The 15004-nt window shown below is 30.3% G+C and overlaps 2 protein-coding genes across 2 annotated transcripts in view; both read left to right on the top strand.

Moving 5' to 3' along the window:
• LOC143062766 (amino acid transporter heavy chain SLC3A1-like) overlaps positions 1-15004 on the top strand; it is a 387949-nt gene that overhangs the window by 115649 nt on the left and 257296 nt on the right. The gene's annotated exons all lie outside the window — the stretch shown is intronic.
• LOC143062759 (myosin-2 essential light chain-like) lies at positions 523-9968 on the top strand. Its single transcript, XM_076234531.1, has 6 exons — positions 523-829; positions 929-956; positions 4725-4865; positions 5663-5827; positions 8407-8484; positions 8976-9968. The coding sequence occupies exons 1-6, from the start codon at positions 827-829 to the stop codon at positions 9002-9004; spliced, it is 444 nt and encodes a 147-aa protein (XP_076090646.1). The 5' UTR covers positions 523-826; the 3' UTR covers positions 9005-9968.

Raw genomic sequence — 15004 nt, 5'->3', positions numbered from 1 at the left:
AAGCCTAGTCAATTAAGACTGGAGTCGAGTGCACCCGCACGAGTGGGGTTCGAAAATCACAACCTCAGTGTTGACTGGCTAGTGATTACAGTAGAACTGCTTTTTTTGGTGGTAAAAGAACAACGTGGCCCACTTGGCCACCGATGCCCAGAATCCGTAATTGATAAATTTATTAGTTCGCGCTAAGTTTTAAGTTGCGGCACAATTAAACTTTATCATTTTTTATTTCCTAATATAAAGCATAATATATTTTAATACGATGAGAAATTTCATGAAGTGAAAATTAAGAACTGAAGTCAGCAGAAGTCGTGGCTTTTCTTTTTTTTTTAGATCCACTGAAAAATACATACTCAACCGGGACCGCCATGTTTTCATATCCATATGTTCAATACATGTAGTTAAGACCTTACATTGTGAAGTCATTAACAAATAAATATTACCTTATATAGACATTAACAAATAAATGAGAAATTTCATTTGTAATTGTTGTTATTTGCGATAGTTGTTAAAAATGCGTGTGTCATGTGTAGGTATAGGTATGGCCGCAAGATACCATAAAATCATTTAACCGATACATATTTTAAATCAGCCTGAGCTTTGATAATAACACATGGATGTAATCATTTAGAATTTCTGATTATATAATCATTGAATATCATTTGTAGAAAAATATATTTTGAAAAGTTTTGATTTACAAAATTCAAATGAAGCACGACATCTAATCAGTGTAAAAAATAGTGTTATCTTTTAGTTGTGCATATTTGAATGACTAACCGGAAGTTCGCACCTGTAAACCGGAAATAAATTGAACAGAGCATTGAAAATCATGGTAAGCTGTTGGAAGTTAAAAACTAAGTTTAAGACGTTAATATTTCTTTAAATATATATTTAGTATGAAGCTTAATGACATGTTTTTCTTATTTTTCAGTCTGCACTCACGGAAGATCAGATAGCCGGTAAGAAAAGTTTACAACAAAGTTTAGAAGTTCAAGGGAGGGGCTGGTATTTACACTAAAATTCTGTAACCTTAAACCCGTTTATAGTATTTTTTGCAGATATCGAAGGGAATCTAAGAGGTTTGACCCTATGAAAGTTTGCTCATTGATGAAAAACGAGAAATTACTATTTATTAGTTCTTTGACCTATATTTCTTTAGTTCCGCAATGGAGTATTTTTGTGACAAATCTCAGATACATGTATACATTAAATGATGTAGAAATATCAGTATACTTGTGCTTGAACATGGACCAAACAAATGTGTCCCTTTAAAGTGATTTGATGGTACATGTATCAGCTTGACAGCAGTGAGCAGACTATAAAAAGATAAATAATTTGAGTAAATTTGGTAATTGTCAATACGTTTTTTGTTTGCCAGTTTCATGTTTACTAGACTTAATACAAAGACATTCCCATACAATGTTATGTCATTAGTGAAACCCTGACATGCCTGAGAACACCTTATAGCTAAGATTATATTTAAGAAATGAGAGTTACGGCTCCACAGCTAGACTTTACAATGCATACAACACATACCTGCCAAGTTTTGAAAGTGCCCATGGGCGGTCTCACTAATTAGCGACAACAAGAATTTTAGCGACAACAAGCGTCAACAAGCGACAAGAAGCGACAACAAGAATTATTTTAGCGACAACAAGCGACAAGAAGACTATTTAGCGACAAGAAAACATTTTTTTTTTAATTAAAATTAATTATTGCAGTAAATATTAAAAGAATATGCAAAAGAAAATAATTTTAGACAAGAAAGTTAAAATTGAAAGAAAAGAATGAAACATTATTTAGTACATAATATTTTATCATCTATTATGAATAACAGCCAGTATTACTATTATGAGATTACTTTTCCTTGTGTTTTAGAACATATTATTTATCTTATAATTTGTTTTTTAAAACTCTATTAAGCTTGCAAAATGAATTATGTGTGCATCATTGTTTATGCATATTGATTGAAGATGAAAGGAAATTAATGACAATCTTGAGTTTTCAACAGGTGTTCACTATTTACAATGATTGTATATTCTGGCACGTGTAATTGTATAGTCTGACGCGTGTACAAAGTTGAAGGTGTTAATTGGATGTTATTGTAGCAATAATACAGGGGATACGCAAAAAGTTATTCTTACTATAAGGGATTACGTGTACAATGCTCGAAAAACAGAGTCGAGAATTCCATTGCAATGGAAAAACAATAATTGTGAATCAATCAATCACATCTTGAAAATAAATCAAGATTGGAAGCCTGAGAAACTTCCAGAGTTAATTAATAAAATTCACAAAGAAATAAAGCATCGAATTGACATAACATTATCTTATACATATTCTTCATATTTAAAAATAAAAAAAGAAGCTCAATCTCTTTCTTCTTCACAAATGTTAAATTTCTTCATCTACCAATATACTAATATAAACTTCACAATAACTTTCTTTCTCACAAATGTTTCATTTCTTTGTCTATCTATATAATAAAACATTTTAATTAGACATATCTGCTCGTATATTTAAAAAAAAAAACATTAAATACAAATTTCTTTATATCTAATAAAAAAAAAAACGTTTTCTTGTCGCTAAATAGTCTTCTTGTCGCTTGTTGTCGCTAAAATAATTCTTGTTGTCGCTTCTTGTCGCTTGTTGACGCTTGTTGTCGCTTCTTGACGCTTGTTGTCGCTAATTAGTGAGACCCCCCATGGGGGTTTTAGTGCGCGACAACAATTTCAAAGGTTACAATTCTTTGCGACGACTATTTTGCATGTGCTGTTTTGTGGTCTAGAAAAAGTGTCATATTTGTAAGATGAGCTTACATGCCTTTTTCTTAAGTTTATTTGCATGATTCTAGTTATTATATATCAGTAGAAAAGATGAACATGTAGCTGCAAGACCAGGAATTAATTTCATGTGTAAGGATATTAAATAATTGTTGACTTTTCCAATTTAAAATGATGCACAAAGAAAGACCTTTATCAGGTTAAGAACAACACCTAGGGGTATCCCCTCAATGTAAGGACATTAAAAACCACTTTTTAAGTAAAAATGAGCACATTTTCTGAGTGATATTCATATTATTTGAAGTAACTTTTCCCAAAGAATTATACATCTTATGATCTATCTGGTATAATATGGTCAACACATGTCCAAGTATTATGGTATGTTCATGGCCTAATATATCATGTATATCTTCTTTATTTTTCAAAATAATTGGACCCTACATTTAGAAAAGTAGTTCTAAATATAATGTCAGAATTTCCCATTTTTAAGTTAAATAAAAATCTACATTTTTCATTTTTATTTTTCACAGAAGTAAAATGACCCCTTGACTAAGGGAAGTCCCTCATTTAAGGGATTCCTCATGTGGGTTTTTTTGTTTTGTCCATGTGAAAACTAAAGAATAGTACATTAAATGATTTGGTATTTTAAATGAATACATATCATTACAGCAAGTGAAATATCAATAAATTAGTGAATAAACTACTATTTATTATCTTTATGGTAGTACTGCATCATTGAAGTTAGTCAATCAACCATGCTTTTATTCTTATTCTGTGTAAGAACCTCCTTGCAGGTGAAAAACCATTTGTTATGTTTACGATTTTAAAAAACAGAGGAAATCAACACAAGTTCAAAATCTAGGATGCTAGAATTATCTTATTAATTTGATCACGAGAAACATAGAATTTGATTGGCTGAACACGAATGTCTTCCTTGGACACAGTTCAAAATCGGGAACCATCATATTTTTCGTGTAGATTTTCACAAAATCGTGTTTTAGAGGGTTTTTCACGATCACGATCGTGCAATCGTGACAAAGGGTCAAAATCGTGTAATACACGCCTAAATCGTGAAAGTTGGCAGGTATGACAACAAACACATATACACATATTCAATTTGTCATCAGACATTTCCTTTTGTGAAGTTAGAATTGTAACATATATGTGATCTAATTCTAATGTTCAGAAAATATGACCTAAATTACTGCTTTTAGGAGAAAGAAATACATTCATTCTATTTTACATTAACCTACATGTAATGTTTTTTTTAATTTTTATTGTTTAGCATGTTTAGTCGGTACATGTACATTTATATAATTACATATTAATAAAAAGTATCAGTGCCAATGAGACAACTCTCAATCAATCCAAGTCACAATGTATAAAAAGTTAACAATTCACGGAACAACCTTTATCACGAAGACTTGCGTCACACAGAACAGCAAGCTATTTATAAGCATGATAAACATGATAAAGGGCCCCAAAAATGACTAGTGTGAACCAATTCAAACAGGAAAACCAACGGTCAGGAACAAATCGATGTATTAAATGAGAAACACTTATGAACCACATAAACAAACCATGACCACTTATCAGCAGGCTCTTAACTTGTATAGAAAGCTAATCATGCTAACCCTATATCATGCAAACAAACAAAAAAGTTTAAAAAGTTGCAATGTAAACACATATAATTTACAACAAAAATATATGGAAGCTGCATCCCTCTATTTTAGGGTAGATACACCTATACCATATACATTTTAAAGTAGGTATAGTATGTACAGTTTGTTGTTTTCAATTGACCTACATTTACATGTACAAATTTGTACATTTGAATGTGTACATGCAGGTTTGAAAGAAATTCAGATCAAGCAATTTGTTTAGACCCTGTAAATTGTATCTTTCTTACAATACATTTTTATAATTGATTTATACTATTTTTAGATATCCAGGAAACATTCAATTTGTTTGACCAGAGAGGAGATGGCAAAATTGCAGCTGCACAATTGGGTGATGTATTAAGGGCATTAGGACAAAACCCAACAGAACATGAAGTCAAAAAGTGTGGATACAATAATAATCCAGGTATATATATTTAGGGTTTTTCATCTTATCCATGCATGCGAAATAACTAAAGTTGGTCATGAAGTTATAAATATATAGCCATCAATTTTATACAAGACATGTACAAATGTAGTAGACTCTAACATGGCGTGGTAGAAGTAAATGATGTTGCATTGATTTGAAAGTAATAAATAAATGTTGTTTACAAATGTAAATGTTTTGTTAAACTTTTGTCATATGAATAAACATGATGACAGGAAGTATGGGTACTTATACACCAATTAGACAGTCATAACAAAAACCATACAAAACAAATAATCAAAAGACATTTCCTTGTTGGCATTATATATATAAAAAAGAAGATGTGGTATGATTGCCAATGAGACAACTGTCCACAAGAGACCAAAATAACACAGAAATCAACAATTATAGGTCACCGTGCAGCCTTCAACAATGAGCAAAGCCTATACCACATAGTCAGCTATAAAAGGCCCTGAATTTCATGTCTTCATTATACATGCATGCACAGTGTTATGATGTAGCATGATGTAGACGGGTCATATATAGGTGTCTATACAAAATGTTAAGCTGAAGATCACCCTACACATGAAACATGTTTTGCTATCATTACTCTGTATGAGCAAATTTTTTTCTTTGAACTAGAGATAGTTAATTCATAAAACTAATGGTGGATCTGAAAAAAATAAAGTGAAGGGAAAAATGATAATTTACTGTTTAACATGTTTAAACTAAGGATTTGTTTTAATTTTACTGTATTTATTTTCTTAAAATAAATGTAATAACATGTGTAATTTCAGATTCAAGAATTTCATTTGAGGTCTTCCTTCCCATCCTCCACACTGTCAGCAAGAACAGAGACTGTGCAACATACGAAGATTTTGTAGAAGGACTACGCATGTTTGATAAAGAACAAAATGGCTATATATCTTCCGCAGAGCTTAGACATGTCCTCACTTGTTTAGGTGTGTATATATATTTATTAAGAATGTGATAATGCAACAGCATTATGAATACTTTCTACATGTTCTACGTCTAGAATGTGATCAGTTGATTAGTAGCTGGGCTGATTGTATTTGTTACATAAACATTTGTACAAATAGATTCTTCTACAGCATTAAATGAATACTATTTTATTTTATGAATATATAAAAAGAAGTTGTGGTATGATTTCCAATGAAACAACTCTCCCAAAGACACCACATGAGACAGAAATTAACAACTATTAGTCACTGTAAGGCCTTTAACAATTAGCAAAGCCCATACTGCATAGTCAGCTATAAAAGGTTCTGAAATGACAATGGTGAACAATTCAAACTAGAAAAATAATGGCCTAATTCATGTACAAAAATGAACAAAAAGCAAATCCCAACTCTTCCCCTAACCTGGGACCGTGGTATAACAGTACAACATAAGGACGTATAGTTTAGTTTAGTTAAATTATGAACAGTATTAAAATGAGGAAATATGGTATGATTGCAAATGAGACAACTTTCCACCAGCGTTAAATAAAATGGTAGAAAGCAATTATCTTGATTATAGGTTATCATAATTTTAACAATTAGAAAAACCCATGCCATATAGCATGCATAGTTTGGTATAGAAGGCTGACATGGAAAATTAATAACAAATAGTAATTTACAAATTATTTAAAAATATTTTGAATATTTAAATGTAGAGAAATATATTAAATTTCAAGTAATGGACTGGTAGAATCTGCTGCTGAAAATAAGTTTTTGGGGAAAGACGGCTTCAAGCCGTCAATCTCCTATGGGGTTGACCAGAGTGACACTCCCTCACATCATTCATTTTGTTTTTATACATGTTATAATGTGGAAAACCCCCCAACAAACCTTACTTAGATTGAAGAGAAGGAGACCCAGAAATAAATAGTTTGACTTTAAACACTTTTTTACACATTTCCCTTCTGTTTCTCACGAAACTATCGTATCTTGAACTCTCCTTTACACTATTTACGTTTATTTTACAATCCGGAAAAATTAGTATGACGAGATATTCTAAATATATCCAACCTACATTGTATTTTATAGTGACGTCATTCTTGGAAGAAGCAGGGATATCCTTCACAAGTTCACTGGTTATTTAAATCAATCTTAGAGATCATGCACTAATAACAAATTCTAATGCAACAACGTTTGTAACATTCATTTTGATTGGATGCAATACTTTAATTTGTAGGTCAATAACTTTCAAAATAAACAAAGATCGTGGGGTTACATGAGACAGGGGAAAGAAACGATTTTATTACTTTTTTGGGTCTCAATAATTAGAGACAAAAAGCGTCAAGAAGCGTCAAAAAGACTATTTAGCGACAAGAAAAAAAATTCTTATTGTCGCTTCTTGTCGCTAAAATTCTTCTTGTCGCTAATTAGTGAGACCACTTTTTTCTGTAAAAATTCTGAGAATCTTCCTCCAATTCAGGAGCACCTCAATTGATGAGTTATCCACTAAAATAAAAGTTAATGTTTTTAAACACTTCAAATGTGACATTTCATTGGATAAGTAGTCTTCTATTAAAACTAAATGTTTGTGTACCTACATAATCATTGTAATGGTAAAAAAATAAATAATAAAAATTTGCATTTTGTAGTTTTAACATATTTATTATTTACAAATATTTCAAAATTAAGATTTGGAAACAAGCTTCACACAGTTTACATCACTCTTAATGTTGGTTTTTTTTATAAGTACCTGTTTCCCTGTGATGAGAGTTGTAACTCGGAATTTTAACAATGGAAATTTAAAACTGAATAGATTTTTCAGTCCACACTTTCTAAAGAAAAAACTTAAAAATCCAAGAGTACTGTCACAAAAAATGGAAAATGGCCCTAGCCTGCAGTTCAGTGATACACAATCAAGATTTCAAAAAATATTGTAGTTGTTGTGAAATGACAGAATTCAGTTGAGTTTTAGATAATTAGCTATCAACGTTAATCAAATGTTTAGATTTAGAAGATGCAAATCTCTTTCATTGGTCCAAATTGAATCCTAAACTAAGGAAATGAAATTACATAAACAACAATTGATTTCAATATTGTCAACCTTTCTACATGTTCTAGCTGTTCTCTTTTTCATTCTTCATATGAAAACTATCAAAAGATACCCCCCTTTTCCAAAAACATAATTAAATAGAAACAAGGGCCGTCTTTCCCCTCAGAGCTATTCAGCTCTTTGATTAAATAGTTCTTCTCTATCAATTTGAGTATTTGTTCTACATCAAGCTTTTTCTGTGTGATGCCCATCTGAAATTGATGAATCAAGCCTTGTCAAGGCCAGTTCTAAGAATCCTTGAATAGTAGCCCTTCTTGTGCTGTTATAACTGAACTGCTAAATTAAAAAAATGGAGAGAAAAATGCATTCTGACCAATGAATAACAAGAACAAGTAAACCACTGAAAAGTACAGTAAATATTTTATATCAACAAAACTTTTAAAGTATAAAGCTTTCTGAACAGACTTTTACAGCTTGTTATGCCTTTGCACAATCAATTTGATGTAAATAAAAATGAATTTATTTTTGACAGGTGACAGATTATCAGACGATGATGTAGATCAATTACTACAAGGCCAGGAAGATGCACAAGGCAACATTAATTATGAAGGTATATATCAAACTGTCCTCAGTTGATATTATTTTACAGTATCAGTGAAAACAACTGTGTGGTTATAGAAACAACAAAAGTAGAAACAGCAACATGGTCTATTTGTTTTGTAACCTTGGAAAGAAATTCCTACTGACAAATCATGTTCAAGTTATTGTTTACTAGGTATATGCAAATCATATAACAATTATGAAAAAAAATTTGAGTAGTGCACTGGTATATTATTTTATTAAACAAGATGTCAAAATCTAATGATGTTGTCTAATAGTTATATTGCAGCTTATTATATGTGTGATTTGCTCTGAATTATTTAATGCCTAGAAAAAACTGTTGTCACAGAAAATTTTGTATTTGGTACTACCCAACACTTGTCTTATCTTCAAACCAATTTGCATCAACTTCAAGCACTTTTTCAATTTTTTTGTAAAACAAAAACTGTTTGAAATATTGAAAACATTTAGTAATCATATAATATTTCTTCTCTTTTACAGAATTTATCAAGATGGTTATGAATGGCTAGACCAAGACGTGACAGTTTTAAAAAGACATATTTTATATTATAGTTATTTTGTATTAAATTGTTAGCGATTGTATTTACACTCGATGCTTATTCATATACATCTTTGTTATTAGTTTGTACTTGTATCAGCAATAACAATACTAAACTACGATCATGCAATGTTTTTATTTATAGTCTAAAGAAAGAAAACAATATTTTTTTGTAACTTCTGGCCATTGTGCATGTTGATCAGAAGTATAAATAGTGTTGTTAATTTAACCACCAGTTTTGGGAATTTTTTCCTTCATTTTAAAAATCATTACGATTTGTATTGTCAAAATTCACTGATCATAAATGCTGAAATGCTAGATGTGTAGTCTGTACTAATATTAGACATTCCAAAGAACAAAATGTCTCCATTTACATTATTCTCATTGAAATGGTATTCATGAAATAACAAATACATGCCTGTAGTGTTAAAGTTGGCCAGTATTTGACGGAATGAACAAAAATAAAAGTACTAGAAAGTGTGATTTGATTTGTGAAATTTATAGTTGGACCAAATGAATAACATGACAGGGATTTAGTAGCAATTTATCCCACACCACAGCAATATAATTCACAGCAAACGGGGTTCCTGTCGTGTCATTTTTCTGTTGATAGAATGTTTTTTAGCATTGTTTAAAAACAAGAGATTGTAACCGTAAATCAAAATACCATATAAAGTACAGTATTGAGTTTATTGTATAGAAATAACCTAGTCATTATACAGGTATATCAATTCATACTTAAACTTTAATTTACTGCCAATAATATTTAGATTTAGCAACAGAAGCCACTACTTAGTTGTACCAATCCAGCAAGCTTCTGGCTTTCATTACCACAAAACTAATATTTTTTTATAGTCAATAAGCATAGCTGAAATTTCAGGAGAAACAATCTTTGTACATATCATATATGAAATAAAACTTGAATCTCTCTTGAATTGGTTTGACATTTATGATAAATTTCCACACACATCTGTAAAAATGGTTTGGCAGTTTGAAGTAAATCTTAAAATTAAGAGATAACTGTATTGTATTTGAAGCTTTAGGGACGTCCATCGGTAGTTTTACTGTCGCAAATTTAGTTTACCTGGCGACGCGTAGCGGAGACAGGTAAACGGGTATTTGCGACAGTAAAACTACCGATGGACGTCCGAAAAGCTTCAAATACAATACAGTTATCTCTATTCTAATGCAAAACAAGTTCATAATTTAATTTCAATCATTATTTCAGTTTAAAATCTTCATTAAAGAAAATTCTGTGAAAAGATGTTATCTTCTTTGATCCCAACACTAGATGACGTCATAGGTTATTAGGTATGCTTCCGGCGTCAAACATAAACACCAGGCGTTTTATGGCTTCTGTGCTGCTTCAGAATGTAATAAAATTTGATAAAAAGAGGATTTTTAGGTGCAACATTTGAGTTTTATGGCTTATTATTGTAGAAATTACATATCAATACATTCAGCAATTCAAAATGTCGGCTACCTTAGTTACAGACAAGGAGATAGAGAATTTTACGCTAACTGTCATCCAATCAGAGGCATTGATACAAACTAATTGCATTAGAATTGTCAACATAGATTCATGTAGAATTGTGTTGATTGGATGGAGTTTCCTTAATTCACAGCTTCTTCTTTTATCTTAATTTATAAATAGCTTCAGATTGCACATACATATTCAGGATGATGGTTATGTTTTTTTTCTTCTTACAGTAAGTTGACTGTTAGTGTTGCTCTCCACCAATTGCAACTCATTCGAAATTTTGACCAAATTGCAATTTGTTTTATAAAATCAAATTGTTCAACTGGTCAGAAATTTGAACCAACTGCTGTAGAAAACCACAGCCAAGTCATGAAAGTGCAAGGTGATAAAATAAAACATACTTACAATCCTATAAGACTTTAACTCCACTTTAATGATGTTGTGACAAAATTAGTTTATCAGTTTGTATAGTTATATTATATTCATTTCCATGCTGAAGGGGAACTGTTTATTTAGAATTGCTATTAAATTGTCCAAACTAAGCTTTCATATAGTTTTTCTCTCTAAAAGTATTCATAAGAATCAGACATTATGTGAATTAAAACATTTCATATTCAGTAAAATACGTGTAAAATTGCAATATATGTTTGTAGGAAGTTTCCATTGGGGAGATAATAACTTTTCTTTCAAAAAGTCTTTATTCAAAAGAATAATATTTTAGGTTATCTCCCCTGAAAACTTATCAATAGCATATTGTTATTTCACACATATTTTACTGAATATATGATGTTTTATTTAAAATGATATCTGATTCTTATAAATATAGAATACTTTTAGAAAGAAAAACTATATGAAAGCTTAGTATGGACAATTTTATAGCAATTCAAAATAAACAGTTCCTCTTCAGCATGGAAATGAATATAATATAACTATACAAACTGATAAACTGATTTTGTCACAACATCATTAAAGTGGAGTTTAAGTCTTATAGGATTGTAAGTATAGTTTATTTTATCACCTTGCACTTTCACATTTTGACTGAACAATTTGTTCAATATTCTGACCTGTTAAACTTTGGTTAAATAAAACAAATTGCAATTTGGTCAAAATTTTGAATGAGTTGCAATTGGTGGAGAGCAACACTAACAGTCAACTCACTGTAAAATCTAAACAAATTGAACTATAACTATTCATGGATAAATGTCCATCATTAATGCCCTAAGTTTATTTGATATTCCTATGATCAACTTTAATAGTAGAAAGCAAAATAACAATAAATCTGATTTTCAAGGAAAGCTTTAAACAGGAAGTCCCAGATGGGAAAATCATAAGCTCAAACAAATTCAAAGGAATGGATAACATCTGTAATATTCCTGACTTGGTATAGGCATTTTCTGCTGTAGGAAATGGTGAGTAAACCTGTTTTTACAGATAGCTATTTCCATATTACATTTGTTTCAAGGAGACAGAAAACATAACATGACAAATATGCATCATTATACAAAGGGACACAACTCTCAAGACCTAAATACAAAACAAATACGACCACGCATATATATACATAACATCAAATATAATGACCCTATTGCTGATAGTATTTGAGAAATAGAAGTAACAACAAAACTAAATATTATCCTTTGAATGGTGGAGGTCAAGGCTGGATGAAAGGTGTCAGTCATGCACTCCTTACAATCATTCCATATATTAAATATAGGTGACCTATTGCATTTAGAAACCGAACTAACTGTAAGAACTTAGAAGTGATCCATGAAATAGTCAAGTTCATGTGAACCCTGTCTGCCGATCATGTAGACCTCGGAAAGAACCCATATACAAAATAGTTATCTTATCATATTACTCATAATAAATTCACACAACAAAAAACTGTTTTCCAAGCATTTACTTCAATAAAAATGAGGTCAAGGATAATGAACATATTGGGTGAAATTTGAAGGATTATAAAAATAGTTAACTTAATTGCAACCAGATTGTAATATTGACTTTCGCATGTGGGACAGAAAGTACTGACGCCTGACATCGAGTCTTGTACAAAATAGACTTGGGATTTGGAGGAAGATTAAAAAATTGTATTTTTTGCTGCATTGACAGATTCCACAAGATTTTGTTGTCTGCTTTGTGAAGGTTGAAATTTAGTTTCTCCATATGTGGGTGTTGATATTACTGGTTAAACATTAGCAGATTAAAAAGCTTAGAGCTTGTGAATAGTAACTATAAATTCTTTAATAGGACATTGTTTATTATTTTCACCTTGAAGTATAAATATAATTTCATTTCTGCTCTGATTTTAATTGAACTAAAGATCTTACTAAAAAATCTTCAACCCCACAATCTGTTCTAATTGCTGAACCAAATCAGGAATTCAGTCAGTGATTTTAAAAACTGCATCTGAATTATTTTTTCAATTCAAAACTCAAATTAAAGGGAGGACAGATATCTCAAAAACTAGTTGAATCCAGTCATCATACCTGACAACTCACTATTTGTGGGGAATTTCCCCCATGAAAGCTCCCAAATGGTAATTTTGTAAGAGCAGTTATGTCCACAATTTTTAACAAAACAGATAATTTTTCATTGCTGTAGTCTTTTAAAAGTTTGAAAAAGCAAAAAAAATCAAACATTAAAATACATTTGAAGGCCCCCCTTGAAGTTTTTTTTTAGGACTATGAGATCCATCTTGCATGCAAAACCCCCATGGGCAATTTGAAGTTTGCAGGTATGAGTCATATGTTCATTATCCCCAGTCAGGATCCTAGTCGGTATGAGTCATATGTTCATTATCCCCAGTCAGGATCCTAGTCGGTTAGTTTCTTCAGTTGTAACTGACTAATGTACAATTCAGGACTTTTCATGATGGCGTGACATTGTAGGTATGTTGCCCTAGATTTTTCTATTTTTTTTGCTGCTATTGAGTTTGGTGTCTCATTGACATATACTGCACATCTTTTTTCATTCATAATCCTTCCATGTGCACAATAAAATCATGACAACACATAGATAAATAAATGGATTTCTCATTTTAATTAAATAATAATTTTATAAGTAAAGAGATTCACAAATTAAGAAATAAATAATATAACAAGCAAACAAACAAACAAGACGAAACTAGTGAGTCAAAGATGGAATACACATGATGAACAGTATTCTTAACTACAGAACAACTACAAGACTAATCACCTCTTTAGGACAAGAAAAACTAAATCTTATTATTTAAGTTTCAAAAGTCAAATAAAAACTAAATATTGCTTATTTATTTTATAATTTATAACTTCCCATACAAAACTAAACTTTATTTTAAAATTCAAAAGTTAAGAAAAAACTAAATTTTGCTAATATATTTTATAGTAATTCATAACTTGCCATATACGAGTACATGTATATCTTTTTGTATATTTTTTTCAAACTGAATTTGTGTACGTAAGATTCTAGAACCAAACATTAGATTTAAACTACATATCTTTTTTAAATATTTATGATTTTAAACATAAAATGTCAAAAACATCAACATATATTACTTGATAGCATATAAAGTAAGTTATGAGGAAAAGAAACAAATTCCTAGCAATTTTCAGTTAACAAGATTTCAAATAAAAGACCGTTTAAAGTTTAAAACAACAGCAAGTTTTTTTCACAAAATCTTAAGACTAAAGTTGATCGTTAGTTATACTGAAATATGTGAATTACAAGTATTTTTGTTCCTAAGATTTTTTGTGAAAAGAGCCGTTGGGCCTTTTCTTCTACTATTTTTTCTTTGAAAATCTTTATCATTCAATAATATTATTATTTGTAGTATTCCATGATCAAGGTCTAATTGTGCTAATGTTTAATTGTTATTATTTAAATATAATTAAAAACATGTGGTTTTACAGCTATAGGGGTGATGAATAAGTTACATTTGTCAAACAGGTGACTTTCAAATGAATAAATGATTATTTTCTACATGATAATTCTAATACTATTTCTCAATAAAATTAAAATAAATTTGAAAAAAAATTAGCACACATACATGTACATGTATTGCGTCATATGATGAGTGATAAAATACAATTACCCATGATGTAGATTGCATATACCTAAAACAATAACATTAACAAATCACTTGCACACAATCTGTAGATACTGATTTAAACTTCACAAAAACATTTTCATAATCCTTTTAAGATAAAATGGGCTTCTAGTCTTCTACTGTGCATAATTTATATCACATTTAATCTTATATGGCTCAAAAGACTAAGTCAAATAAATAAGCTGACACTAGGAACTCATTACATGTTATCATTAGATCTATGAGGCCTAGGAACTTTGATCTGTAATAAGTTAACAATATTTTCATATGCTATAATAAAACATATAGAAACTGTAATTTTTAATGAATTTGAAAAGTTCTGGAAAATGTATTTTCTTATATGAATTTGAAATGTTCTGGAAAATGATTGTCTCAAATTTCTTTCACTAGAGAATAACACCAGAGGT

This window comes from Mytilus galloprovincialis, chromosome 2 (assembly GCF_965363235.1).
Source record: "Mytilus galloprovincialis chromosome 2, xbMytGall1.hap1.1, whole genome shotgun sequence".
Lineage (NCBI taxonomy): Eukaryota > Metazoa > Mollusca > Bivalvia > Mytilida > Mytilidae > Mytilus > Mytilus galloprovincialis.
The sequence above is the reverse complement of the archived record's forward strand: the minus strand, read 5'-3'. Positions and strand labels throughout refer to the sequence as shown.

What these genes read in the sequence shown, in the direction of transcription:
- LOC143062759 (XM_076234531.1), top strand. An exon ending in TGGATACAATAATAATCCAG is followed by an intron (nt 4,866 to 5,662) that starts GTATATATATTT and finishes GTGTAATTTCAG; the next exon opens with ATTCAAGAATTTCATTTGAG. An exon ending in ACATGTCCTCACTTGTTTAG is followed by an intron (nt 5,828 to 8,406) that starts GTGTGTATATAT and finishes TATTTTTGACAG; the next exon opens with GTGACAGATTATCAGACGAT.